Source organism: Falco biarmicus, chromosome 13 (assembly GCF_023638135.1).
Source record: "Falco biarmicus isolate bFalBia1 chromosome 13, bFalBia1.pri, whole genome shotgun sequence".
In the NCBI taxonomy this organism is placed as follows: Eukaryota; Metazoa; Chordata; class Aves; order Falconiformes; family Falconidae; genus Falco; species Falco biarmicus.
The window spans coordinates 4,918,190-4,945,499 of record NC_079300.1 but is presented as its reverse complement, the minus strand read 5'-3'; the positions used below and the strand labels follow the sequence as shown (position 1 = coordinate 4,945,499).

At 38.4% G+C, this 27,310-nt stretch overlaps 1 protein-coding gene across 4 annotated transcripts; it reads left to right on the top strand.

The window, feature by feature from the left end:
- Nucleotides 1-281: 281 nt before the first annotated feature.
- Nucleotides 282-26,986, top strand: ZBBX (zinc finger B-box domain containing). Of its 4 annotated transcripts, XM_056359169.1 has the most exons (19): nt 282-1,073; nt 3,455-3,524; nt 4,273-4,360; nt 4,968-5,081; nt 6,576-6,669; nt 8,700-8,748; nt 8,947-9,050; nt 15,879-16,038; nt 16,883-17,003; nt 17,523-17,647; nt 17,864-17,967; nt 18,310-18,416; nt 19,367-19,398; nt 20,688-20,932; nt 21,698-21,857; nt 22,354-22,500; nt 23,434-23,670; nt 25,672-25,807; nt 26,747-26,986. In XM_056359169.1, the coding sequence occupies exons 3-19, from the start codon at nt 4,293-4,295 to the stop codon at nt 26,820-26,822; spliced, it is 2,079 nt and encodes a 692-aa protein (XP_056215144.1). In that variant the 5' UTR covers nt 282-1,073; nt 3,455-3,524; nt 4,273-4,292; the 3' UTR covers nt 26,823-26,986. The 4 variants fall into 4 exon arrangements, with proteins under 4 accessions (XP_056215144.1, XP_056215145.1, XP_056215146.1 ...); XM_056359170.1 differs by lacking the exon at nt 282-1,073 and having other exon boundaries at nt 1,695-3,524; nt 21,704-21,857; XM_056359171.1 differs by lacking the exon at nt 282-1,073 and having other exon boundaries at nt 1,695-3,524; nt 25,672-25,775.
- The last annotated feature ends 324 nt before the right edge of the window (nt 26,987-27,310 follow it).

Here is a 27,310-nt window from a genome sequence, read left to right as displayed (position 1 = left end):
CTGCCGGGGTGGAGCCGGCAGGGCAGCCCTGGGGCAACTGAAAGAGGTGGCTCACAGGCGGAGGTGCTGGCCCGGGGGCTGTATTCAGCTGCATGCCAACATGGCCTCGCCGGCACTTGCAGAGGAGCCGAGCGCCGCACGCCCTCACCCCTTCCCGCCGCACGGAATAGTCTCTCCCACACCCCACCCCCCCAGCGCCAAATGGACTCGCCTTCAGCCCCCACGGCCGGCCCGGCCCCCTGGCGGTGACGCAGCGCGCTGCCGCTGCCATGGCAACGGCGCGCGGCGGTGGTGGGGCGGGCGGCGGCTGCGGCGCTGAGGGGAACCGGGACCGGGGCCGGGACCCCGCGGGGTGAGGCCGAGAGCGAGCCCGCGGCGGCGGCCGGGGGGCGCTGGGCCCGGCGGGACCGCGGGTGCGGATGTCCTAGGCCTGCGTTGGGGCGGGGGTGGCGCGGCCGCGGCCCGGGGAGCCCCGCCGGTGTGGCGGGGTGTCCGCTCAGGGGCGAAGGCCCCCGCCTGAGCGGGGCCGCCCCCGGGTGCTGCCGCCTGCCACGAGGCCGGTGCCGAAGCGCTGAGGGAGCGTTTGGGGGCAGGTGTAGGTGCCACCACACTCTGCCTGGGAGCGCCCTCGCCCTTGCAGCTGTGAAGTGTTTTCGTCCCGTACGCTTCCCTCTTTACCCCCCGGCCCCTTACGGCTTTCTGGGCTCAGGTTACGGTTCCCGGCAGTTCCGTTCATCCCCACCGCTCATGTCTTGAAACACAGAGCCACCGGGCACGACACAGAGAAACCAAAGCCCGCTGCTTTGACAGCAAGGGGTTTCTAATATCTTTTCTCATCTGCCCTTGTGCGTTGCTCAGTGTTTTCCTAGAGCTGTCGTCTGCGCTGACTGAAATCTTTGCGCCTTGCTTAGCAGAGCCTAGAGTTTGATAGAAGCATTAAAGGCAAGTACTGGCTTTGCTCCGTTGATTCACCTGGCCGTATCCCCACCTGCTTCGGTACTTGCTCTGCTTACTTCTGGCCATGCTTCTGCAGGAGTTCGCAGGACAGTTACTGTAGCTATACGATGTGGATGGTAAGGCGAGTTTCTCCTGCAACTTACTTGAAACTTACTTGACAACGTGACTGGGTTTTTTGGTTGGTTGAGGTTTTTTGTTTATTTGGTTGGTTTGTTTTTTTTAAACTATGCTGCATGGAAAGACAGAGACCATTCTGCTACGATCTTTTGTGTGAAGTTTCTCAGAATGTAGTTGAAACCATAATTTTTGGTTAGACTGAAGATGCACAACTGGCAGAAATAGGTGTTGGCTGGTCAGTGTCATTGGGACGATACATCTTTCCAATGTGTGACAAAATTGCCAAGTATGGGTAAATATCTTAGGGAAAGCATGATTTAGATGTTTTAATCTGGTTTTCATGATATTACTTTATATATGTTGTATGGTATTAAACATAGAAATGGATAATTTGTTTAAAAATAGAAAGTGAATTGTGAAATGGCTGATGTCACAGGTATTGGGGCCTGGAGAATGTGAGTTTCTCTCAAGAGACTGAGATTACATGACCATACCCAGATGCGGGATTTAAACTAGCTGTTAAGTGCAGATTTACAAGGCAATTGGTGTTTTTTGGTGTGGGTTTTTTTGGTTGGGTGTGTTTTTTTTTTTTTTTTTTTTTTTTTTGCTAATTAGTGAAACATTAAATGTTTGGAAGGACCAGCAGAAGTCTCAGAGTCTTAGTTGACACAATTAACAGCAAATGGGTGGAGAGCAATGATAGACAAATCCTTCGTTACACTAAGAATTCTTCAAAGGAAATTGTTTGGTTTGAGTTACTGGTAAGTGGCTAGGACTCAGTCTAGCATGAAATCCATGTTCATGGTTATGATAATTGGATGTGAGCTATTACATATATGGTAGTATCCCTTGGGATTTTATGGGTTTATTGATGTGAGAAAGCTGTTGGAATTTAGTCTGCTCTAGTTAAACTCCTATAGTTTGAAATAAGCTGCGCACATCTTCAGCTGTCTTTAAGTTATAAAGCTATCTTTAAATTGATTAGGAAGAAATTTGAGCTAAGCTGACATATAGGGTATATGGAATTTGTGTTCCTTTATGTATGCAGGCTTTAAAATTAAGTTGACTTTAATTTCATTTAGCAGAAATAAGAGTGCATTGTTGTTGTTTCTTGTTCAGTTGCACTGCATATCCACTAGCGGCACAGAGGAATCTGCTAGAAAGATGAAATTTGAGTAGTAGTGTGTGTAGAAGAGCAGGCAGAAAGGATGTGGATAATTAATGCTTGATTTATTTATGTTGATGAGTTGACTTACTGTTTGCCTCACAGGAAAACTGTCTTGTGTATTACAAAGAGAAAGGAGATTGATTAAACAAAAAGCACACATAGAAAGGGAACTCTTGTCTGTATTCAAATTTTAAGTCCACTTCCAAGTACAGAATTTGTTTCTGCGGAGTTCGGGTTTGCCATATTAGTCCTTGCCTTTGGTGGACTTCCCTGGCAGTCCTGACAGCCCATCTCATGGGTTCTTAAGGATGTCATCCAAGCTAAGGGTACGGTATTTCCCCAAATGGGGCATGTTTAACTTTGAATCTTAATGTTTGTGTTTAATGGCTGCTCTTGTAAAAAACAGGTTTATGCTCAAATAGCTATTACATTAATTGATATATTTGCTCAGAACAGTTGAGCTTTCGATCACCTTCCATCTATCTACTGTCTTATCTATATTCCCCGTTACCTATAACCCAACACTCCACAAACACCCTCCCCGCCCCCCCGCCCTTAGTAGTACTGCATTCCTGAAACTTTGTAGGTGGTTTTAACTCTGATATTATCACAACTTTTAAGTTACCTCTTTAAATATTTGCTTTCTGTGGAATATGTTAAAAACCTGTATAATTTATATGAATTAACTACGTTCCGTCCTTGAGCTCAGTAAGCTGGCTTCTGTCATCTGCCTCCAGTTTTACTATTAAGTAGTCTTTGGGCTACATCAAAACCAGTTTGTTATCTCTGCCTGTCTAGATGTGCTAGTCTTGCTAGCACACATTCACCGATAGAAGAACCTTCTTCTATTCGAAGTTAATAGAATCTTGTTTTATCTTGGAATGTGCTAAAAGAATAATTGTTTCAAAATGCTAAGAATGGAGTGCTTGGTTTTTCCGGCACTGTAAGAAGCGTGTTTTGTACACACATCTGACGTTTCTGTCAGCACTGAAATGGCATTGCTTTTAGATTCTGGGGCACCAGATGTTTTAACTGTTTCTAATGTGCCGTTGACAGGTGTTTTGCCTTATGGATGGAGATATTTGGACACATTTTAGCTGTATTAATGGTAATTTTCAGGGTTATGTGCAAACAGGCAGCTGAGCTTTTGCTCTTGAGCTCAGTTATACGTTTGATGTATTTAAAATACTAAGCTTCTCGACGTCGTTTTAGTTAACTCCTGCTTTCAGCTGGAATCTGATCGCCAACAGTGGAAGAACAGTTTCCAAACGTCCTGTCAACTGTAAGTCTCTGGAGTGTAATCTTTTCTTTTTTCATTTTCCATATGCATTCCAGCAACACAAGTAAATGTTCAGTTTTGGCACTGTGGTTGAAATTGAGTGTTGGCGTGTTTCTTCCAGCAGCCTGCTTAGTCTGTGCAAGTTACACTGTAGACATTCTAGTGTGGGCAGGATATGGATGTTAAATTTCAGTTTGGACTCTGTGCTGTATCGGTTTGCTTGTTGGAAGAGTATTTCACAACATAGGGGAAAATTTGTCTTTAAGATACCAATGTCTTGAAGTTTTGAGAGTGGGGAATAACTGCTCTGCAAATTCCTGTATTCTTTTGTATCAATCTGTATATGACAAAAGGCATTTATCTTTCCAAATCATTTGAGATGGTTTGACTTCATAGCCATTGATACAATTTTCTCCTTCTCTGTGCTTTTTATAGGTCTGATTCAAGAAAGCTGTGTTTTATTTAATATTAAACTGCTTCCATTGAACTTTAGGGAATTGCCCAAATGAAAGACAAGTAAATTTTTTTCCCTGGTATCATAAATGTAATAAAAAGTTTTTCTTTCAGTTAAATTTAATTTAGAATTGCTCTAGGATTTTATTGGCACTTTATAACAAGTTCTGTGCTCCATTTCTCTCCTTCTATACACTAATATTTTTGGATTTGTAACAAGTTTTTACTGTTTTAATTTCAATTGAATTCCCATTTCAACAGGTTGCTAACTGTAGATCATTTAAATTCTCTTTTTTAGGAGAAGTTATACTGTGTATCATGGACATCAATGATTTTGTAGTACTTCCAGGCTCAAAAACTGGAACCTCAGTGAGATTAAAAGCAAAGTAAGTGCATTTTATCTGATTGTGATAGAGATGGTTTTTTCATCTTTTTAAATAAGTTTTAATGCAACATTAAGTAGAAGAGCTTATTTGTGTAAGAGCAAGAAGAATCATGATGTGTTTTTTTTTTTCCCTAGTTTTTTCCCTGTGCTTTTATTCTTAAGCCTTTCTTTTCTTAAGCTTTAATCTACTTTCTAAGTTATAGGTCTTATAACTGTCTATATGTTTAACATATATACTTTGTAAACAAGCAATGCTAAAGAATTCACTGGGATAATTTATTTTAATATAATTAAGCAACAAACCTTTGTGAATACAGACACAATTGGATCAGTTTTATATTGGTTAGTCTAAAGCTTACATTGGAGTAGCCTTATCACTGTCAGCATACCCCTCTGTAATGAGGTAGTCTTGGGGCCAAGGAGTTTGGACCTGACCTGCCCTAAATTTTCCAGAATTTTTTTCAGTCTTACTGAGAGGTACAAGGGTGATGTGCCTTTAATGACAATTTTTGTAGCTTTTTTTTTTCTTGCCACTTTAAACTTCTTCAGATTCCCTGCTGTCTTTCATGTAATTTCTAATGAGTATTTTACTACTTTAACTCCTCCAGAACTGTCAGAGAATTGCAGTTGGAGAAAGTGCAGTTAGAAACAGAAAATGAAGAGATGGAGAAGAAACTACGGCAACTACAGTTAAAGATGAGCAGAGAAAAAGAAGAGAGAAGGTAGGTTAAATTTCTGTTTGAAAAAAAGGAATGCAATGAGATGCTCTGTCCACACGTCCCCTCACCCCAGGTAGCGTCTCTTGCAAAGTCTGGAATTCACAAGAGTGTTCAGTCTCCTTTCTTGAATCATTCTTCCCAATTATAAACTTGCTACTCTAAGACTTTCTTATTTTTAAACGCCCATGTGGCATTTAAATTTTTTTTTGTTTATTGTTTTTTAAGTAAACTAATAAATCCTTCCTTGCAGAGATATTCCTTCAGCATCAGAGATCCCTTTTCCTCATTTATTTCCTCTTTTCCCATTCCAACTGGATTTCTCATATTAGTTTTAAAGCAGGAGACAGAAAGTAGTTTCTCCTGCACTATTTCAGTCTTATTACTGATGTTTCTAAAGGGGATGCTGTTCTTAATTCTGCTTTGACCCTGTTTTGCATGCATCTGTGTAGCTTCTCAGAAAGATATTTTCTGTATGATGGAAAACATGGCTTGGGAAGTAGGCATAATTTAATGAAGCAAGTGCTAGGGTGGAAGTCTAAATCTCTCAGCTCTGTTATTGGCTCACTCTGAATGTTAGCAAATCTCTGCAACATCTGCTTCCATTTCATTTCTGCCTGATACACTGGAGATACAAGGGCTTTGGGTACTTTGGTGTCTTACTCTTGGTAATGCTAAGGGCCTGCTGTTTGCAGCTTAGTAGACTTTTCCTGGAGCTGTTGAGGCACTGTTTTCCAGATAGTGCCTGGCTCTTGTTCTTGTATTGTTCTCACAGCCTTGTACCTGTAAGCTCTGATAGTGTTGTTAAGGTGAGTTCAAATGACAGGATTCACTGGCATTTGCACCACTGTTGGGAAGACCATCCCTCTTCCCTCCTCTATGTTTTACTTACGGCTTGTTTTGTAGGCTTTAGTTTGTTTTACTCTGTGTTTGGTTTTCTGTAAAACAAAGTAGATCAATCATTGGAACACCTGCTAAATATTATGAAGTAGTGCATTATGCAGTATGCTAAAGCTGAACATCACTCTTTAATCTCCCCACTGTCTTCCATGTTCATAATAGTAGTCAATATCTAGACTGATGCTCATTGAAATGTGTGTCCCTGGCTTATTAAAAGGTGCTGTATTTTAGCTGTGTTGGATGAATACCTTAAAGTAAATTGGGACAATGAAGACTTATCTAAAGTGTACTATTACTTTTTATTCTTCTAAAACCAACATTAGAGAATTGATGGTATTTTCTTGCATTTAAAAACTTAGGCCAATTTGAGGGTCTGAAAAGTACTTTCTTATACTTTTGATGTATTTACTACTACTAAAGTAGATGTGAAGCAGGTTTCAGTGGAAGGCGTTTGTGTTTTGGGGAACCTATGATTATATAGACAAGTATTTTGTTACTGTGATACTCTGTTATCGTTGGAAAACCTGAAGGAAAGCCTTTGTGCTTCTCTTGCTTACAGAAGACATAATTTGTAAGTTCTTTCTTGCTCTTGGTTCATAGGAAATCAAGTGCTTATCACTGGAAATCCGGACAGGCAGGACCAATGACCATCCAAGCCCGAGTTCTGTCACAAAGCAAAGAAAAAAATAATAAGGTATATTTCTACCTTATCAGTGTATACTATCAGTGTATTTTCAGGTAAAGCTATTTAAAACAAACCGAGATTTAGAATTAGATTTATACTATGTAACATGGGAATTGTAAATACTGTAAAAATAAAGGGTTAAGCACCTTCTGAGTAAAATTTCTGATTGTTTATTTTTCCATGCCACACTTATGGTTCCATTGAGCTGGAGGAACATCAGGATCTGTTTGGTGATCTGTTGCTTTTTCATTGTAATAGATAGCAAATTATCATTTTGTCTACAGATTTAATATTGCAAGTGTCTAATTTATGAGGTTTGTGCAGGCCCACCTCTCCAGCCTGTCAATGCCCCTCTGCAGGGCATCCCTTCCCTCCAGTGCGCTGACCACACCACACAGCTTGGTGTCGGCAGCAAACTGCTGAGGGTATGCTTGATCCCACTGTCCATGTTGCTGACAAATAGGTTGAACAGCACTGGTCCCAGTGCTTCTGCGTGTTTTAAAATGTGGATTAAGTTTGTCAATTGACTTTTGTTCTATGATGTCCTTGCTCAGACCTAAATGGAGGGATGTAGAACTTTCCTGCTAAATCATTGAAAAATTTGTTTTCATTTTAATCTGTACACAGCGGGGTATTTTCCCCTTATTTTCTTTTGAAAATGCCTAGGGCAATTTTGCTCAAACTCTCAAGAAATATTAAGGATAAGGCAGACGTATGGGAATGGTAGAAGTCAGTCAAATTTGTAAGTAGCTGAAGACTGGACCTTGTAGGGAGTGTTATCACTTGCAACTGTAATAACCTAGTCTTAATACTTCATTCTGTGGTAAAATAAATTCATCATTTTAATAGCTTAGGCTCTTGTCCTTGAGGCTTTATACATCATGGAAGCAAGCATTAGGTGTATGCATCATCAAATAACATTCACAAGTGCTGTTAAAATACCAATTGCGATAACGGAGCTTATGTTGTTTACTTGTTCCATGAATTAGTATGAAAAGTCTGTAGGGGATCCCCAAATCCAAACTAATTCAGCCTAAGAGATACTTCCTCTTTCCATTAGCAGACACTGATGTGTTTGGAGGGGCATGCAAATTGGACCAGGTGGGACATAAAAAGAGGGCTTTCTTTTATGATTTTTTTTTTTTTTTGTGTGTGTAAGCCATGCTACATATGCTATGCTGAAATGAGAGCTGTTAATTAAGAGAGACCATTTGAAACTGGCTGAAACAAAGCTTATATAAGTCTGAAGAGAAAAACAGACTGAGAACTTCAGACCAAGCCATCGCAGTTGCTATTTGAAGTCTTTTGAAGCAGCAGCAGTTGGGTGTGAAGGTCTTCTCAGCCAACACACTCAATTTCAATAAAATTGCCTACTTGCCTGTCAGTGGAAGAGAGGATCAGAATGAAAAGTTTTTTTTTCACCCACCTCTTTCTTTTTCCCCTTTTCTGAGACAAGTTAAGTCAGAGCTGTTACTACTTCAAAGACTTCAGATTTCAGCTGTGATGGCTAAGGAGAAGATGCATGGAGCAGAATTTTCAAAAGGGTGAAATTAAAATGCCTGCAGTTGTATAGGAGTGGGGCAGAAGTGAGGATGCAGCGTGGACTCCATCTGCAGGGGAAAAACTGAGGAGCAAAAATGTTGACAATTATTAGTTACTGGGGTGGTAGATCATGTAATGAGGAGAAGAAGGAAAACAAGCTAACACCTCCCCTCTGTAACAAACTATAGGTAAACATATGTGCAGTAGACTTCACTGCTTGACATTTGAGCTTAAGTCACGGTGGTTATGGAAGTCCTGCAGGTCTGTGCTTGTGGCAAACACCACGTACCTGGCTGGGCAGACAAGGATGATGTCATTTCATGAATGGGGAGGGAAACTGGTCATAGATTTCATGGCTGTCATGAGCAACACATAGAGTTTTCTTTTTAAATACATGCTTAGATGTTTTCCTAGAAATTTTATTATTTGAATTCTGTAAAAGTTAATTTCATTCATTTTCATTAGCACCTTATATATGTAAATATTCTTCCATATAGGCTTCTTCGGGAAAAATGAAGTTTCAAATACTCAAGGAACAGATTCCAGGTAGACAACTTTGTTAACTAAATGAAAACTCACAAACTTCTGGCAGAGGTTCTGGTTGCTGGAAGCTGCTATAATTAAGCAATAAAGAAATCAGAGACTGGAGTACTGTGGTTGGGGTTTTTTGGTTGTTGTTTGTATGGGGTTTATTTTGTTTCTTTTTTTCCTCCCCCCCCCCCCCCCCCCCCCCCCCCGAGCCAGTGAAAGAACCTTTTAAGCATGAAGTGGTAAACGCTGTAGCTCCTGAAAAACCTGCAGTGAAGGGGATAGCATGTGAACTATGTGAAATTAAGGGCATGCAGCTGGTAAGTAAATGGCTGAAAAATTATAACAGAACATAATGTGTATGTATAGGAGCTTTATAGATAGACAGTATCTAGACATACATATGTTATATGGAGCAATAAGTTGTAAAATGAGTTACCTGGGGTGTGCCCAGGTCATAAGCTATGTGTGTTCTGCACAGACAAGGTGACCTGGAACTCACATCCAGGCTCCTTTATGGAAGAGACCTATATACGGAAGCATGCTGAAAACATAGGTGCAGGTCTAAATATGATGTTACCTTTCCAGATGTTAACTTTTCTGTACCGTGCAGCTGTATTATGGTAGTCTGCGGAAGTCGTCGTCCTACCTGACTCCGCACCTTCCATAGAAAGGAATCATTTTGATGGCAGTATTGATACTTTGAAATTATGAAGTCAAGGAGCTCATTTGAACTTTTAGCTTTAGCTTTTCTGGTGAAGTTTTTTGCAGTTTGTTCTGCTGGGAAAAATAAGACTTCTCTTAGATGGTCAGCTTGAGGTGCTGTAGCAACTACTAGATGTGCAGCACCTTAGAGGAAAAAGTTACTTAAATATTTGAGATCAATTTGATCCTACTTTATTTGCATATCTTATCTTTCTGGTTTTGAAATCATAGTCATGTTTTTTCTTGTCTGTTTCCCGAAATATTTTGGTGATACCCACTTTATTTCTAGGATTTCTCTGTGTGATAACTACTTAGGGTGCACAAGGTGATGGGAGGTTTTATATGCTGATGTCCCTGAATGGCAAAGAAACAGATTAAACGATTCTGTTATCAGAACTGCTGTTTAACAGTTATCAGAACTGTTCTTTAACAGGGAGTTTCTTTAAGCTGTATTTTTATTAATCTGCCCAGCACGTGAATGTGACTGAAGGAGACTGATCTCTTACTTAACTAAAGAACACTACCGTAGGATTGAAAGAAGATGTATGGTTACAGGCAAATAGGGCAAAATTGAGTGGCCCATGAATATTTTGTAATTTTAAATACCTTGATAAGCACCAGGACACATTTTTAGTTCTGACTTCTCTCTGTCACTTGCAGGCTATGTTAAAGTGGAAATTAGTATTATCAAATAGGAGGTGATTTTATAAGTGATTTTATATATTTAGTAAGTAGATTTTTGCCTTTTACCAAGTATAAACTGGAAACCTGGCCTCCAAAATGTGACGTAGCCTCGTACTATTAGATTTTTGAAGTAACTTGTGCAAATAGAGTAGTTCCATTGTTGAATAAGAAATACCATTTTTATTTTTCCAAAAGTAGCACCTCTCTGGGAAAATTCCTGAACACTCTCGCTGCTTTGTAATGCACGCCACAGTGTATTTGTGTTGCTTTTATGGCAAATTAAATCAGTTGGAGCTGCTAACACTCAAACTAAAAGGAACGTGTATTTTATTTGTGTGTGTCTTTTGAATGGTTTTCCTTAAGAAAAAAATACCTGTGGATTTTAAATTTCTGTTAGAATTATCCAACATCAAAGCCACCGTGATGTTTGTTTTGTCAGTTTATTGTGTTGGGTTTTTTTCTTGCCCTGCCCCCCTCAATTTCAATTTCATTAACACTAAGTTACAAATTAATGCCCCGTGTGCAGCAAAGGCGAACATCCCCAGCAGTGCAAACTGTGCCGTTTGATTTGTATTTCATGTTATTTTATTTTTCTTTCCCCCTGCGAGTTTTTAACGTGCGAATCCCACCTGTACCGTCAATCCCGGCTTTTGGATGAGCCGGTCGCTTGTTCTGCCGAAGCCGCAGTGACGAAGACGTTAAGAACTCTGTGCAGCCGGCTGAGCAGCGCCCCCCGGGGCAGCTCCCCTCCCCCCCCCCCCGGGGGGCTACCTGTCAGGGAGGGGCGGGCCGGCTGACCCGGCCGGGGGGGCGCCGCTGCTGCAGTGCCCGGACTCCCCGCCAGGCGGCGCTGTGCCCCCGCAGGCCGCGCTGCGCCCCCGCCGGCTGCTGCCGCCTCTCGGCGCGCTTGTCTCACTGCTGCGCTCCCTCTGCTGCCCGGCTTCTGCGCGGGGCTGCGCGCCAGGCATCGCTGCTGCGGTGCTGCATCGGACTACGGCTGGCTTTTGCCTTAATGCCCCCCCAGCCCCCCCGCGCTTTCGGTGCGGCTGTGCTCCCGAGTGCTTCACCACTGGACCCGGCTCACCAACAGCGCTTGTAAGATTAGGGCAACCGCTGGATAAGGACGAGTTGTTTTGGCACTGCTCATGTTTCAAAGGGATTGCTTTCAGGCTCTCCCGTGTGACTTTCTTATTCAGTGGAAAGTTGTTCAGTTAAAAGAATTTTGGTAGAAGCAAATAGCGTAGCTGGTTTGTTGCAATACTTAAGGGGGGCAGGGAATAATCACGCTGTCTTTCCTTGCACCTTGATGGATTTTATAGTTATGCATGCCTCGGGAAAACTGAGTTCCATTGAACCAACGGTAGTGTTATGTGATTGGAAATAGGTGGCGAATTGCTGGCTCAGGAGGTTTTTACACAGGCTCTTTGAGATACTCTTACTGGTCTATTTGAAACTTTTCCAAATTGTTGGATGTCAGGCAGTTTAGAAAAAAAATAGGTTGTAAGTACTAAAAATGGTCAAAGGTCTTTGTTCATTAGTCAAAGACTATTATATACCCGTGTGAGTATATTTAACAATCTGTTGCGTGTATTTTAAATACAGTTATAAGGAACCTTGAAACTCTGAATTCCTACTTATAATTGTGTCAGATGCCACTTCTGGCATTCCTGATTCTTTCATACTTGGATTCCAGTCCCAAAGGAGTGAAGTGTGATGAAAGTAAAATGTTATACAGTACAGTGGAGACTTAAGTTGTGTGTAATTTTAATATTCAGCACAGTAATACTCAGCTTCTAACATACGGCTTTGTTGCGTATGTCTTATGGAACAATAAAAAAAATATACTTTTATAATTACAGTAGTAAAGTTTCCTCCTAGAATTATTGTATAACACTTAATTGTAACAAACTTAAATTTCTTATGCATAATATTTGATTGCATTTCATAAATGGGTTGTAACAACTCCTTTATGGACCAAATCGTACATTATTTTTGATTTTATCTTTTGGACAAACCCACTGTTTTCGTTCTCTTACTGTTGTTCTAAATTTGATTTTGATGAACGGTACTATTTACTTATTTAATACCTTTTTGAATTTGTATTATTATGCTTGTTTTCATTTTCTTTCATTCCTGTGTTAATGATGACTGTTTTGTAGCTGTATTTAATGAATCAAAGAGACGCCATGTCAGGAATAGTTTATGAAAAAATGTTTGGATTCTTATTTCAGTGTTACGATTACAAAGAATCAAAGTTACTTTATGGTGAGAATGCAAGCTAACATAAACATAGAAAATGTAGATAGGGTCTTGACTGAGTGTAAGTTGATTTAACTATTTTGGTTCTACCAAAATTTTCATGATTTCATGAAGGCAGGTTTTACTTTTTGAGGATGTCAGTGGGTATGCCGTTCTGTTATCCTGCTAAAATTTATTTGATGATCTCATTCTTTCTTCCCAGAAATACAGTCCTTTTATTAATGCAGTAAATTGTTAAAGCTGTTGGTCTGATAAATACATCCTTGCCAAAATGATCCTTGCTTACAGTATGTTAGTAGAAAGATTACAACATCTGATGGAAAAACTTCAGGTGAGAATTTAAGGCAGTTACAGAAGGAAATGCCATCCTGTGAGTAACAAAAAGCCAGCAATAAATAATCTTTTTGTGATGATGTGCTATCCTGAGTTCTGCAGTGGGTATAAAAGTTTTTGCATGAGCTGTTTTGCACGGATATAAAAATTTTTCACCACATGCATCTAAATGCAGACTGTGTAGGATATATATTTTTTTAAGAGTGTAGCAGATCTTTTAAACGCAGAACTGAAAACTGGGTGATGGCAGTAGTAAGATAACCATGATAAGTCTTGACATCTGTAATGTGTTATCTTTTTTTTTTTTTTTTTTTAAAGCGATAAGCCACTTATCTCATTTTTGGTGGTAAACAAACTAGGTTGAGATGTTGCAAGTTTATTTGTGGGGATTAAAGATTATACAGCATTTCAGTGGAAGAGTACAAGGATTTAAACAGAGAATCATGGAGTGCTGTGATCACTCCGTCTGTGTCAGGAGAATTCCACCTTAGTTGTCATGATTCTCTCTGTCCTTCCCCCTTCCTGCCTTTTCATCTTCCCTCTTTACTCCAGTCCTGCCCTGAAACTAATTAGAAACTGCCTCTATTAATAAAGGGAGCTGACGAAAGGGTGCAGGGAGTAGAGGGGTGCAAAAGATGTCTTTTGCATTTGGAATAGAAAACAGTAGCTGTAATTCCACATTTTCAAAGGGAGAAGGATATTACAGACCAAGTGAGGTTATGTAATTCTCAAAATAGTTTTAGCTGTCTGAGTGAGGAGGAAAGGCTGTTTTTAGAGAAAATATGCACCAGAAAATTTCCAGGCAATCACACTAGTTGTGAGAATCCAGAGAAGTGCTTTCCAGCTTTCTTGATGGGTCATGTTGCTTTTGCCTTGCACTCTTTCCTACCCCCTTCCTGCCTGCTGCTTTGTGAGTAGATGTTTTTGATGCCTAACCAGTTTAGGTTGGTTAGACACTGAAGTAGGGAAAAAATTGTGTCTGAATTCAGATGCTGGGAGGGTTAATACGAGGCTGGAACAAATAAGCTTTGCAAGTATTCTCTAAAATCAGTTTTGCAGTTCTTGCTTAAGTATTTTGACGTGACTGAGCAAAATCTCAATGAGGATGTTCATGTTTATACAAATAACACAGCAGGGTGAGCCTTTCAAATATTGATCTGCTACTATGTACCGTGTGCCAGAGTACCAAAAAGAGCTATACATAACGCAAGTATGCATGCTGAAAGAGAGCAGATGTATCAAGCTGCATCAATTAAATTACCTCCTTCAAAGGAATGTGACTTCTGCTGTAAGCTTAAGATTATTTTTTCATGTGGTGCAAAAGAAAACCCAATCTTTAGCTATGTACTTTTGAATGTATGTGCTGTAGGAAACAGAACGAGCCAAGGAGAAGGGCAGTTACAGAGAGAAATTCCCCTCTTTAAGTGTATGCTTCTGTGATCTCCACGTGTGTTAGCAGCATGCTGGTGATGTTGCGGGGGAAAGCAGAATTGCTGTCAATTGTGGATGACTGTGGCCTATTAGGATTGAGGAAAAAGGCAAAGCACGCATGTTCATGTGGTAAACTTTGAACCTTACGCATCCTGCATTGCAATGTAAGAATTGGCGGAAGGCTGCCGAAGGGAAACAGTAACCACTGTTTGCAGCGGGCAGTTGCCCTGTGTACTGGCAAGTCACAAATACCACTTAATGTGCAACCAGCAACTGCAAAGTCTCTGTGTTGATTAGAGTGTAGAGTAGGTGGAAAGGAGGAGATGTGAGTACGTTCTACTTTTGCAATGGCTGCTTGACATGTTTGACTTTGATTACACTTTCTGCCTGTACCTTTTCTGCTCTTGTACTTTCATGGTAAGAATGTGTCTTACTTGAGGATTTTATAGACAAAGGATCTTTCCTTCTGTGCATAGGGAGGGGGGCATAGGGGAAGGATGAATATAAAACATTTATTATTTTTGCTTGAGAATCAATCAAGAGTTGGTAATCAAAATCTTCATATTACATTTCTGCAGCAATTTTCTCTGTTCTAATAAAGTTTGCGAAGCAGTAAAGTCCCAGTGTGAGTGAAACTTACCCTCCTTCTGTAGCTATTTTCAGTCAAATTCTTCTAGTTCATTGTAATTTGGACTTTCCTGGGCTATTTTTTTTGTGTGAATTGGTATTTCAATTAGTCCCCTAAATGAACATTTTCCTGTTGTTGACGACCTCTACAGATGTGCTTCTGTCTACTGAAGAGCTTCAGTAAGCAGAACTTCATTAATAAAGTACATAGCTCATAAATTTAAATGATACGTGCTGCATGAAATGCCTCACTTGGGCTGTCCTGTGTGGTACCTAATGGAATATTCAGATTGTTGAATTTTTTCTCACACATTTGCACACTGTTGATTATTGAAATGATTATGTGTTTATGTCACCATTACTCTTCAATATGTGGTTACCTACCTGCTTTAAATATGCTGTTTGATGGAAAGTTTGAGTAGGTTTATAATAAATTAATGGTTTCATAATGTTTCAATAACAGACAGAAGCCAGTGTACATGCTGGAAAATTGGAAGTTGTTGATGACTTCATCAAGGAAGTAAATCTGAATGAATTGAAAATTAATCATGAGCAGAAGAAAATAGATAGAAAGCATCAGGTCATATTAGACAAGCTTTCATCTCTGCTGGTGTCAGTAGGTAGTGCTGAGGTACTGTACAGTGCAGGAAAAAGTATTCTTTTTATTGTTTAGGACATCTTAGGTAAAGTGGCCTTAAGTTTTTCTGAGTGTGCCAAGGAAGGGATCAGGCTATCAGACTTGCACAGCCCACTGACCCCTGTTCATGTCTGATATAATAGCCATCCGATCACATAGGATGTGGACTGTCCATGGCTACTGCTTTCTGCCTACTACAAGCATTTAAGTTAAATGGGTTTTTTTGTATGCTTATACAAACATTTTTGTGTACCTTATTTGATTTTTGATAGAGCATTGTAATTCAGCAGTGAGCAAGACCACATAAAAACTGAGTGATCTCAATTAACAGGGTAGCTAGCAAGACTAAGCCTAGAAAATAGGGAGCTGCATTTCCATAGCTGATACTGAAAATGTTGTTGCTGTTGTCTGTAGCTGGGGAGAGGATTATTATCATATGTGCTGTATTAATTATGTTGTGGAACTGGTTTAGGAACTGTCCTCAGAATCAAACTGTACAGACCTTGAAATTCAGGACAAAGGATTATTACTAAATGGAACGTTTAATGAGGAGGAATCTGCAAAGTCTTTTCAGGAAGCTTTGCTTCAGTGGAGGGAAGGAGAACAACTGTGTGCCAGTGAGGTCCTATCAGGTACGACTTGTTCTGTTTTAATGGCATTTTAAAAACATTAGAAAACATTTTGGTGAGTTAGCAGATTTTTGATTGTGAAGGTAGATGTTCTGTTAGAATAGCAAATGTTTCTTTGTACGTTTTCTCTCTGTGTTCCTTTATAAATTAACAACCTCTGAAGTTTTTTTTTAATAATGTGCAGATTAGTATTTATCCCAATTCTTATGAAGAACTGTGGCATTGCCCAGATTGTTTAGCTTGTGTCCCTGTACCTTTTTATGGCATTGTTTCTCACATGAGACTTTAATATGAACTGGAATCCTCAAGCATGAAGTTGCAGCTTTCAACAGAGTCAAGGAATGTGCATGGCTCAGGATTTCCTATGTTGTAGCAAAGTGCACTTTCTGCTTGCCTTCCACAGGCTCTCACTTCTTTGTCCCAGTGAAAAGATGCAATCAGTTGAAGTATTAGTCCATGAATGATGTTCAGTCGTTGTGTATTTTTGTATTAAAAATATTATGCTGACTTTTAAATTTTTATTATTTTTTCCTTCTTTCCTCTGATATGGTGGGATTTTTATCTCTGGAGTCATGGATTGCTCTCCCCTGCCCGCTCCCCCTGCCTCCGATGTGGTAATTTTCCTTTATGTAGGAGGCTGTAATATGTGAGTTTTTAGTGGCTATCCCCACTACTGACTGTGTTGTGTAAATATAATACCACTGGCCATGTAAATTTGGAATTATGCAAAGACTTAACCAGGCATAGACCACTAGTGTGACGTTCATTCAAAATGCTAAACAGCAAGTTTATAAACCTGAATAGCTGCATACATTTTTTTTTAATTTTTTTTAAATAATTCCAATAGAATCTGTGGGAATTTGTGAGGTACAGGCCAATCTTACTGTTATGAAGGAACCTATTCAAATTGAATTCAAGAAGGATGGCCTGAGCTACATGGAGAAACTCTTGCTTAAGAAATACAGAAGGTATTGTTGAAGTTGTTGTTACTAATGAAAGAAATACTTAATAGCATTAACAAAAATTCCATTGAAACTTAAAATATTAGGTATGTTATCAGAAGTTAAGGTGACTGTGTACAGGGTGCTTTATTTTCATAAAACAACCATTATAACCAGACTTGATGACTTAATATTTCAAATAACTGAACAGGGAGTATTTGGAGGGATTCTCTTTTACTATTAATTTATTGTAGAATTTGAAGACTGGTAATTTAGTTAGTTGCTTGATTTTGGGGCGTTTGCTACAGGGCTTTTATAGAGAAAAGGAAGTACAATCTTCAGGATACTTTTATAAACACTACAGAGTTGTTTTGTTAGTCCCTGAGGTGTGAGGTCATCTCAGTGAAATTAAGGAGTTGCTGCTTTTCAGCAGCAGTTAATACTGCTGCACAAAGTAGTGTGGCTTTTTTTTTTTTTTAATGACTGTGGTGTGATATATATTAAAAGATGATGACTATTTAAAATTGATTTCTTCTCCTTTTTTAGAACTCCTGTTGATCGAATTTCTGGTAGTTGCATTAAAGATTTAAGGCCTGTGCAAACACTGAGTGTACATCAGGCTGCTGTTGCAGGAGGAGGAGGAGATGATGATGGTGTTGATGACTTAACAGGTGTAATAGATTTCTGTTTATTGAATCTAACTATTAAATACTTGGGTTGTTGGGATTTTTTTTGCTGTGTTTACTGAACAGTTACACACTTCAGCAATTTCTGCTTAAGGAAATAACAAATTTATGGTACTTTGTAATAAATTAAAAGTTTGCATTTTTATAAGTGTATCTTGAACAGGAAAAAGTGAAATGCATCTAATGAATTATATGTCATAGCTGAAGAGGTCAGGAGATACTGGACATCTGTTTTTAGAGAGGAAGTACCCAACGCCATTTCTGAAAGTTCAGAGTCCTCTTTGAAAATTGAATTCCTTGATGATGTAAGTATTTAATAAAGGGCTTCATAAATCTTCAAAGTGATCTGCAGTGATTTGTTTAAATGTTTCCACTTCAAATGTTTAACATATCAACAATTAAATAATTTCTAATAAAAAAAAAGCATTGGCACATTGTCTATCTTTTCCATACAAATGTGGAAAATTTATCTTTCCAAAAGTTTCCTGCAATTTTTACCTGTTGTGTTAAGGGACCCTTACTATACAGAAATTATACAAAAATGAAATCTACGGGTCTTTAATCACTTGAGTCAATGTTGGTTGGTTTTTTTTTAATATAATTTCAATCTATTGTTGAATATGTTTTTGTTTTGTTTTTGTAATTAGTCTTATGGCAAGGACTTGGAAGAATCATCTGACTTTTTGGTAATGGAAGCTGGGGCTATGGGAATGAATAAGCAAGGAAAAACTGAACCACTCAAGCAGTGTGGAAGGTATCAGAAAAGTAGAGATTACTTGGGAGAGAGAAGGGAATAATCCTATCCTGTGATTTAGTTACATTCCTAAGAAACAGTTGCTTTTATTTGCAGACAGTCAGACTTCATATGAAAGGGGAGAATCCTTGACTGTAAATTGTAAATTGCTTTAAGGCATGGTAAGATAGAAATCCTGTCTGTGGTGCAAGACGTAGGTTGTGCCAGTATCACAACCCTGCTTTAACTGCTTTCCCTTCCTTTGCTTTTCTTCCAAGAATCCTGTCTGTGTTTGCTGTTTTTTGTCCTTGAAAGTTTTAATTTGAATGACCTAGTGATTTGATGACTAGGTTGTAAGACATTCTAAGAACAGTTTGGCAGTTAACAGGCATACAACATGACTTTAAAGTTAGTGAATAGTAAGTTTGTGTCTTTGACTTTGTCAGTGAGCCACCAAGGTATATTTATTTCCTGTAACTAGAGAGCCATCACTTTGAAATTTATTTTGTTTGCATGATTGCTCCAATATTGAACCATGTAAGATACATTTCTTTATATATGTATGTCGTGAATTACAAATAGAATTTCTCTTTTGTACGTTCTTATCCCAGTGGGAGCAGGGACTAGCATACAGGCAAGTCTGTAATTGGTCCGTGTTGTGTACTTTTAAGATACTCTTGCTTGACTAATCTTGTAATACCAGGCAAAACTAAGAGTCCTAATAATTAATGATACATGTGCAATTCTTCTGATCTCCCAAAATTTATTTATGTTTAGATGTGATCTGTTTTGTTATGTAGTAATCTTCTGGTCTTTCCTCCTTCCTCTCTTTCAAAGTGGTTCAGCAGTTGCAGATCAGAACAACACAGTACCAACACTTTTGCCAAAAGAAACTGTAGGCGTAATGAGAAAGTAATCTTGTTGTTTAACTTCCACTGACGCTCAATGTTTTTACCTTTTCCTCTTGACAGAAACCCTGTTTCTTCTGAAGAAATTTCTCAAGGTAAATTTTGAAAGTTACTTGTACAATATGCTTCAGCGTATGCAGTTTTATCATTCTCATACAGGATGGAGTGGTCAACTATGATAATTGAAAAAAAATGATGAAAAGTCATTAAATTATATACCATTCCCTGAGCTATGCAGGTCTCTTGACAACAATTCGATGGACTGTGCAAACTATTTTGAAATGATAGCCATACTTTGTGACAGTAATCTCACAGCTGTGAGTCCAATTTGAGGAAGAGACTGCCTCAATGAGTTTTATACTGAACACAAACCCGTTATAAGCAGATGGAGCGGTCTTACAATCAGTTTTTCTGTAGTATATTAGATTTAATGTACGGCATATGTCCTTTTTATGTGGAAAAATGCTTTTATGTGGATAGGTTGAGAAACTGTATAAATGATTACCTGTTCTACATGAAAGATCATAATTTCTGAATGAGTATTCCAGTGCTGGTTGCATGTCAGTAAAATCACCATGAAAGTTTAGCAGCTTTATTTTGTGGCTTAAGGAGTCCTAAAGATCTTACTCTGCGTCCTAAAGCTGTGCAGAATATATTGTTACTTTTTAATATTAAGAAATATTTAGAACATAAGGGTAATTAATTTTTTTCTTGCAAGTACTGAACAATTGCTCCAGCACTTCAGACTGTAGCACTTGTTCTTATTGTGCTTACTTCAAGAAACTGCTTATTTAAGTCTTCAAATGTGAAAAAGCAAACAAGAACTGACTAATATGATGTGATTTGTGTACTTCTTTGGGCACAGGATAAAAAAATTAAATGGCTATGTCTTGTATAAACAAAGAAAAACAGCTTGCAGAGTCATTCACAGCCTGATAGTATATTTCAAACCATTATACTGCTTTTAAGGAAATTTTATGAAATTGCTGGTATTACTGTTCTTACACTGGCTCTGGTTAAATTATAGCATTGTAAATGTAAAAAACCCCTACATTAGCCTGAAGTAGTAGTTGGAAACGTGTTAAGATTATTATCAAAATTTAATGTTTTCATAGGACAATGATGTACAGGATATGTGTTAGATAAGAAACTGGTACTGCTACCTGGTAAGTCTAGTCTATGTATGTTGACATTTCTGGGTATCAGACAGGAAGCTAATGGAAGTCAACTCTTCTAATTTTTAATTTTATGGCTTAAGGGTAACTGAAATGGAGGTTTCATATATGAAGTTCATGAAGAAAATATAATAGGCTTGCAGGTTGTAATTCATATTTATTTCCATTTTAAAAAAAAAAATTCCTCTTTTCACGATTTTGTTTTGTAGAAAAAATGGTTGCCTGCAGTCATCTTGAAAGAAACACGTTGCAAAAGGAGAGCATTGAACTAAAGACTATGAGAAGATCACTTGGCTCCTGTGAACTACCTGAGATCTCTAACCCTGCTGAACTAATGAGCAATAAATATCTGCCTGAGGCACAACTGCAGCAAACCAATAAAGATTCACAAGAACTGGGTAGTGTCTGCAATAGTCAGAGTTTGGTTTTGCCTGTAACTACGTCATCTTCAGCGGTAAAATATTATATCTTTGATTGCTAAATAGATAAATTATGTTGCTTAATCTACTTTACCTGTTTAGCATGAGGCAACATACAGTGTTCCTGAATCAGCTGAGATAATGTTTACCATTAAATACTCCACCCTTTTTCCCCATTCTCCTCCAGAAACTGCACCCCAAAACAATCAAGAATATAGTTTTAATCAGAGATTTAGCACTGCCTACCATATTTCATATGTAGGGGTTGAAGGCCTCTGTGCTTTCCACTTTGTATTGTCAGTCTTCTGCTAATGTTCAAAAAAAGCAAAAGAAAGAACAAACTAGTCTCAGATACACAAAAAAGGTGTGTTGGGGAGAAGGCAGCTCTTCCCACTTTATTATCAAGGTCACTTCACCTCTTGACTGATTGTCAGTCAATCTAACCTAAATTATTCAAATGTTCTTTTGCTGAAGATAAAATTGAAAGCAAAAAAAATCATAGAGGAGGTTGGGACATTTGATTTCGAGGCATTGTTAAACAGTACTTTAGCTGGTGTACACAAAGATAAGTGAAAACAAAGAAAAACTGCTTTTCATGTCCACAGTAGAATAGACTCAAACTGCCACAACATTAGCAATTGAAGTTTATACCAGCATCCTTATGAATATGTATTCCACCAGGCTATCAGAATCATTCCATATTTTATTAAGTGGGCATTTTATAATTATAACTTGCAAGGGCAACTTATGAAGTTGCCTGTTTCTTTTCCTGTTTATAATATCTTTGTGTTTTATTCAAGTTACAGGATGTAGCCAAAAGACAGAAATCCGTTTCTACACGGTATCGAGGACTTGAAGGTTTCTTTGCTGTGGGTACAAACCCTAAACAAGTAATTTCTGAAGCACGTTCTTCACTGTGTGCTAACTCTAGCTCCGTGGACAGTCGTATAACATTTTCAGGTAATGGTGTACAAATAAATTCCTCAATCAATAGACATATTTATCGCTGTTGCTGTAAGATATCCTTCTCTTCATGTAACTTTGGTCTAGCTTAGTTCTAGAAGTCACTTTGGGGTAACAGTCATGCCAACACACACAACTGGTGCTCTGAAAGGATAAACATGCTACCGTGAAGTAAATCACATAAATATAGTGCCATAAATTTATATGCTTCTCTGTGGCCCCTGAAAGCGTGATTCCAGTAGGTTCCTATTGCTTTTAATGGTGTATATGAAACAACATCTGATTGGTGAACATGAATATTAATTTAATCAAGTATACAACTTGAATTTAAGCTTGTTAGTGTGTTATATATGATTTTTTTTTTCATTGTGTAGAAAGCTTGTTGCAAGACTTCTTTACATCACACACATTAAATGCAGCAAATTATAGTAACAGGAAATGCATATTAACACAAAACCTGCAAATAATTTCCTCTAATACTTTTAAATTTCAGGAAATGGAAGGTGGATTACTGAAAGGAGCTTAAGTGAGTATGCTGATGAGACTATAGTTCAAGGTGTCTTAGAAAGTCAGTTGAATAAACCTATGGAGGCTCAAAATAGAATTTCTCCTTTGATGGTACCGTGGAGGCCATACCCAGGTAAGGATAGTGACAACTTTGAGGTCCTACTATAGTTTAATTTTTCTTGTGTAAAACGTAGAGGTGCTGTCTGGGATGATTATCTTGAGTTTAGGTGATTTTTATATCTTCATCTATGTATTGGTATTTTGGGTATAATGGCGTTGTTTCCATAAGAATGGCCTTTGAGTTGAAAATTATCTCTTCCAGCTGTTCACTAATAATGCTTTTTATTGTGCTTAGTTTCTACCCCATTACTCCCCTCTTAGCTTGAATATTTAGATAGTAAACTGTCTAGAACAAGATTATGTATTGCTGTGTGTTTTGCGGCATCCAGTACGGTATGGCTTTGATCTAATGAAAGATTTCTTCATGCCTCTGAAATAAGTCTTATTACATGAACTATAAGAAAGAAGGAAACAAGTAATGCACAGCTACATCTGTGCTTTTTAGTTACTTTTCTCTGTTTCAACTGTCTCCATTCAAGTAATGTAGCTTAGATTATTTCTCTCATTTTAAGCAACCAATTTGGCATTTTAATTTTAAAAATGCTATGTGCAGGAATTGAAGCTGTCAGTTTTGGATCCCAGAAAATATTTGAAAGTGTCTATATTTTTTTCCTGTTACCTTAAATTAAATAAAGAGAGAACCAAAGTTTTAAGCTTTCTGCACACATTTTTAGTCTCTCTCATCCCCCAAAATCTTTGTCATTACATGTAATATTTAAATTATCTTCTTTTTCTGAAAGATGCCCCTGAAGTATGAGGTGCTACTTTCAAATACAATTATAACTACTTTATTAACATTTAATAATCTAAAATCTTAAGCAAAATTAATAATCTGTTCAGATCAATTCATAATTTAATTAGTGTCATCAATGAGCCGAAATCAAATACTCTTTTTTTGTGTGAAATCTTGAATTACTAGAAGTTGTGACCTTTTCTGTTACTTCAGGGAATGATTCTAGAAGACCTTGGTCAACAAATATGCTACATTCTAAACTGACTGGAAATTGTACAACAAACACTCAACCAAGACCAAAGAGTTCACCTACGCATATGTTGACACTTAATACTGCGACGCCAAAACGAAAGTGCGCTGATGTGACTAAACAAGATGAGTGTCTTTGGGAATATGTTGCTGACCAAGAAGCCCTACTTACTCTGGAAAAAGAATTACTAACTTACACAGGTAGGGGCAATACTGCTTCCCCCCTGCTTCATGTTTGCAAGTAGCATAATGAAAACAAGTAGCTATTCCATTTACCTTCTCAGATCTAACTGATTTTGGTGCAAGAATGTACTAAACTACTTGAAAATGCAAGAGTTCTGTGTTTGAACAGTGATTTATTTCCATTCAATTGGACTTTAACCTACCTGTAATTTAGTAGAAGCGAACTGTTTCATGGAACTTCTAGGTTGTTTTTACCTCTTCCACTTTGTTGCAGAAATCTGCAGGATGTGCTAGGTTACTATTTCAGATCATGTGTTTCTTTTAAATAGGTATCCTTTCCTTGTATATTTACTAATGAACACCCCAGATATTGTTAAAAGCTAGATGTGATTTGCTGCAAGGGTAGCAAGAAGGGGGAAAGACGGATGGGAAATTTTATAAATCTGTCCTGATGAGAACTGCCACTAATAAGGCAGAGTACCTCTCATTCTGGGGTTGACTCAGCCTCCTTTCCTCTGTCTTTCTAAGCCATCTCCTTGTTTTTTGAGCGTGGGGGAGGTGGCAGGCAGGCAAGGTCAGTTGGTTATGGTTGAACAGAATTGAGTGAATTCTGGTTTTGTTCTTTGAATACAAGAAAAGAAAAATGATTGGGATGCTTCTGTTCCATCTCAACAAGGAGACAGGTCAAGTGCCTAAGACACTTTGTGCCATAAGCAGCCTTGATAGACTGCATCCCTTAGGCTGTACCACGGTCCGTCCCTTATGAGTTGCTATGGTGCTTTTGTATTGGCAGGTCCTGGCTATGATCCTAGAGCATTCTATCTTTTAAAATGTTTATACCTTTAGGTTTTGCTGTATTTTTTCAAACAGCTCTTATACAGCCTTTCTGAGGCTTCCAAATACCACATTTCAGGACAGCTGTCTCTTAATATATACGCACTCTTCAGAACCCATGTGTTTTCGGAAGAGTTTCTCTTGTCAGTGCTTGAGGAATGAAATCCATGATAAATATGCTCAGAGAAGAATAGGGAGAGAGATTATTGTTCAGCTGCCCCATTCTTTCTCTCCCTTTTTCATTCCGCTTCCTTGGCATGCTTTTCATAGAATCATTTAAGTTGGAAAAGACCTTTGAGATCATCAAGTCCAACCACTAACCCAACACTGCCAAGCCCACCACTAAACCATGTCCCTAAGCACCGCATCAACACCTCCAGGGACAATGATTCCACCACTTCTCTGTGCAGCCTGTTCCAATACTTGACCACGCTTTCAGTGAAGAAATGTTTCCTAATATCCAATCTAAACCTCCCCTGGTGTAGCTTGAGCCTGTTTTCTCTTGTCCTGTTGCTAGTTATTTAGGGGAAGACACCGACGCCCACCTGCCTAAAGCCTCCTTCCAGGCAGCTGTAGAGAGCAATAAAGTCCCCCCGAGCCTCCTTTTCTCCAGGCTAAATGCCCCCAATTCCCACAGCCACTTCTCATAAGATTTGTTCTCCAGACCCTTCACAGGCTTTGTTGCGCTTTGTTTCACTTAAATGTCTCTGCTGTGAACTTCTGGCTAGCTGGGAAAACAGTAACATACTTGCATGTGTGCCTTTAAGCAGCATAGACTGTGACCCTAGGGTATGATCTTTTTGTATTAATGAATGTGGGATGTATGCTGTTACTTCATTTAAATACATACTATCGTTAGTCAGCTACCCGAGTGCTACATTTGCTACTCTATCTTGAGGTTGCAGAAGTATTAGTGGGCCCTATATATAAGGTTTCATATTGCACTGGCATAAACATCTTAAAGCAAATCCTCTCCATTGCTTATAATGATACAGGAACCGTGAAATAAAAAGTCATAACTTATCTGAGGGCTTGTCATAACATCCCTCATCAGCTAGAGTTGTTTTGAGACTTTCATGGCAAGTTTTTGTTGATATTGTGAAATTCTTTAAAAATGATATTGTAGATACTGCTTTATTTTTTTGTTGTTTAGATTTGTTCCTGAAATGACCTAAAATTTTTCAGGTCCTGAAAAACATTACAGCTTAACTTCTGAAGATGTAACCTCCTTCCACAGACACTCAGAGAAGATATGTAGAAATACTACAGATTTCCATAAAAACCTGGAGGTAAAAGACCACAGCATATTTGATACTCTTAGGTAAATTAAACGTGCTGAGATTGTTTTTGTGGTATTGTAAAATGCTTGATGTGCCAAACATCTTGCCAAAACTGAAATACAAACTGTCTTGACTTTGTGACTGCACTTTACAATGCTGATTGCAAATGTTAGCGTGACTTACTGTGTACCTAGGTGTTCCAAGCCAGTAGTCTCAGGCAGCTCAGATTAAGTGATATATTTTGTTGCTGAGACTCCAAGCCATAAATTTTGGGCTTATGTTTCTTTTTAATGCATTAGCTTTTGTTAATATACGTCACTGAGATCTATAAAGCACATCTCTTAAAACATCAAAGTTCTTTTGGTTGAAAGGTACCTTGAAAAAGAGGAGTTGTGAGCAGGTGAGCCGATAACATTTAACTCAATGTTTAACTGTCCTATTGCCTTGGAGACTAAGGAGATGACTGGAATCAAGGAAGTTCCACAAAATTCTGTATGCCTTTGGTTTCTAAATATGTTCTCATAATTAGTAAGGATCAGTGAGACACTGTGAGGTTAGCTAGGTGCTATGTGAATACAGCTAATTCAGAGATTTCTGGTTGGTTGGCTTTTTTTACAGTGTTCATAATATTGAAATTGCAGGTCAGTAGAAAACTAAACAATATTTTTAAGTAGTGCAGATAGTACATATGAGACCTACTTTCCTAGCTTACCTGTTCTAGGATTAGGGATTTCTCCATTAATGTCGCAATAGTGACAATGTTGTTTACTTCCTGCTTGTTTAAGAGTTGACAATGTATGTGACAAAAACTGGGGGAAAAGTGAATAGAGTAGCTGTATGTATACTTGCAAAATATATGGCAAAAGCTGTTTTCATGCCTTTTAGTGCTATGTATGTGAACATATGTCACTAAGGCTTAAAGCGGAGTAGCTTGAGGAATTTGAGCTGCTGAAAATCACTGTGCTATGTTTTTTTTCAAGGGGCTGGGATGAAAGCCAAATGGATGATGAGGAAGAAATTCTGGAGGATAAGCAACAGGTTCTTGCATTACAGTGAACATGCAAAGAACTTAATGCAATTTTTATCTTTGCATATCGAACAAAACCAAGAAGCAGACGAAGAGGTGTCTTGAGTGCTGCTCAAGATATTATCTATTAAGGATTATTTTGTAAAACTGTCAATAAAAATTCTTAAAACCCTCTTGATTTTGACTTTTATTAGTATGAAGAATCAACAGAATAAAAGAAAACTGGTCTTGTGCTATTATGTTTTAAGATTTTTTTTCATCAAATTTTATTTAATATAAGGTTCCTTGCCCGAAGATTGATTTTTATGTCTCCAAATGCAGTTTTACATTACCAAGCTGGAAGGTAATGTGCAAGGGGTGTTAATGGAGTGTTCTTAAATTGGGGATCTCAATATGGCCAAGTTTATGTGATGAGATGCATGGTAGAAAGCATGATAGGTCTAGTATACTTTACTCCTTATTATATATTTTACCAGTAAGGGGCTTTTGCCTTTCAGAATAGAAATTAACAGTTTGA

Coding starts and splice junctions, on each gene's coding strand:
- ZBBX (XM_056359169.1), top strand. CDS start 4,293: ATGGACATCAATGATTTTGTAGTACTTCCAGGCTCAAAAACTGGAACC. Junction 16,039..16,882: donor TGCCAGTGAGGTCCTATCAG/GTACGACTTGTT, acceptor TAATTCCAATAG/AATCTGTGGGAATTTGTGAG. Junction 17,968..18,309: donor AAATTGAATTCCTTGATGAT/GTAAGTATTTAA, acceptor TTTTGTAATTAG/TCTTATGGCAAGGACTTGGA.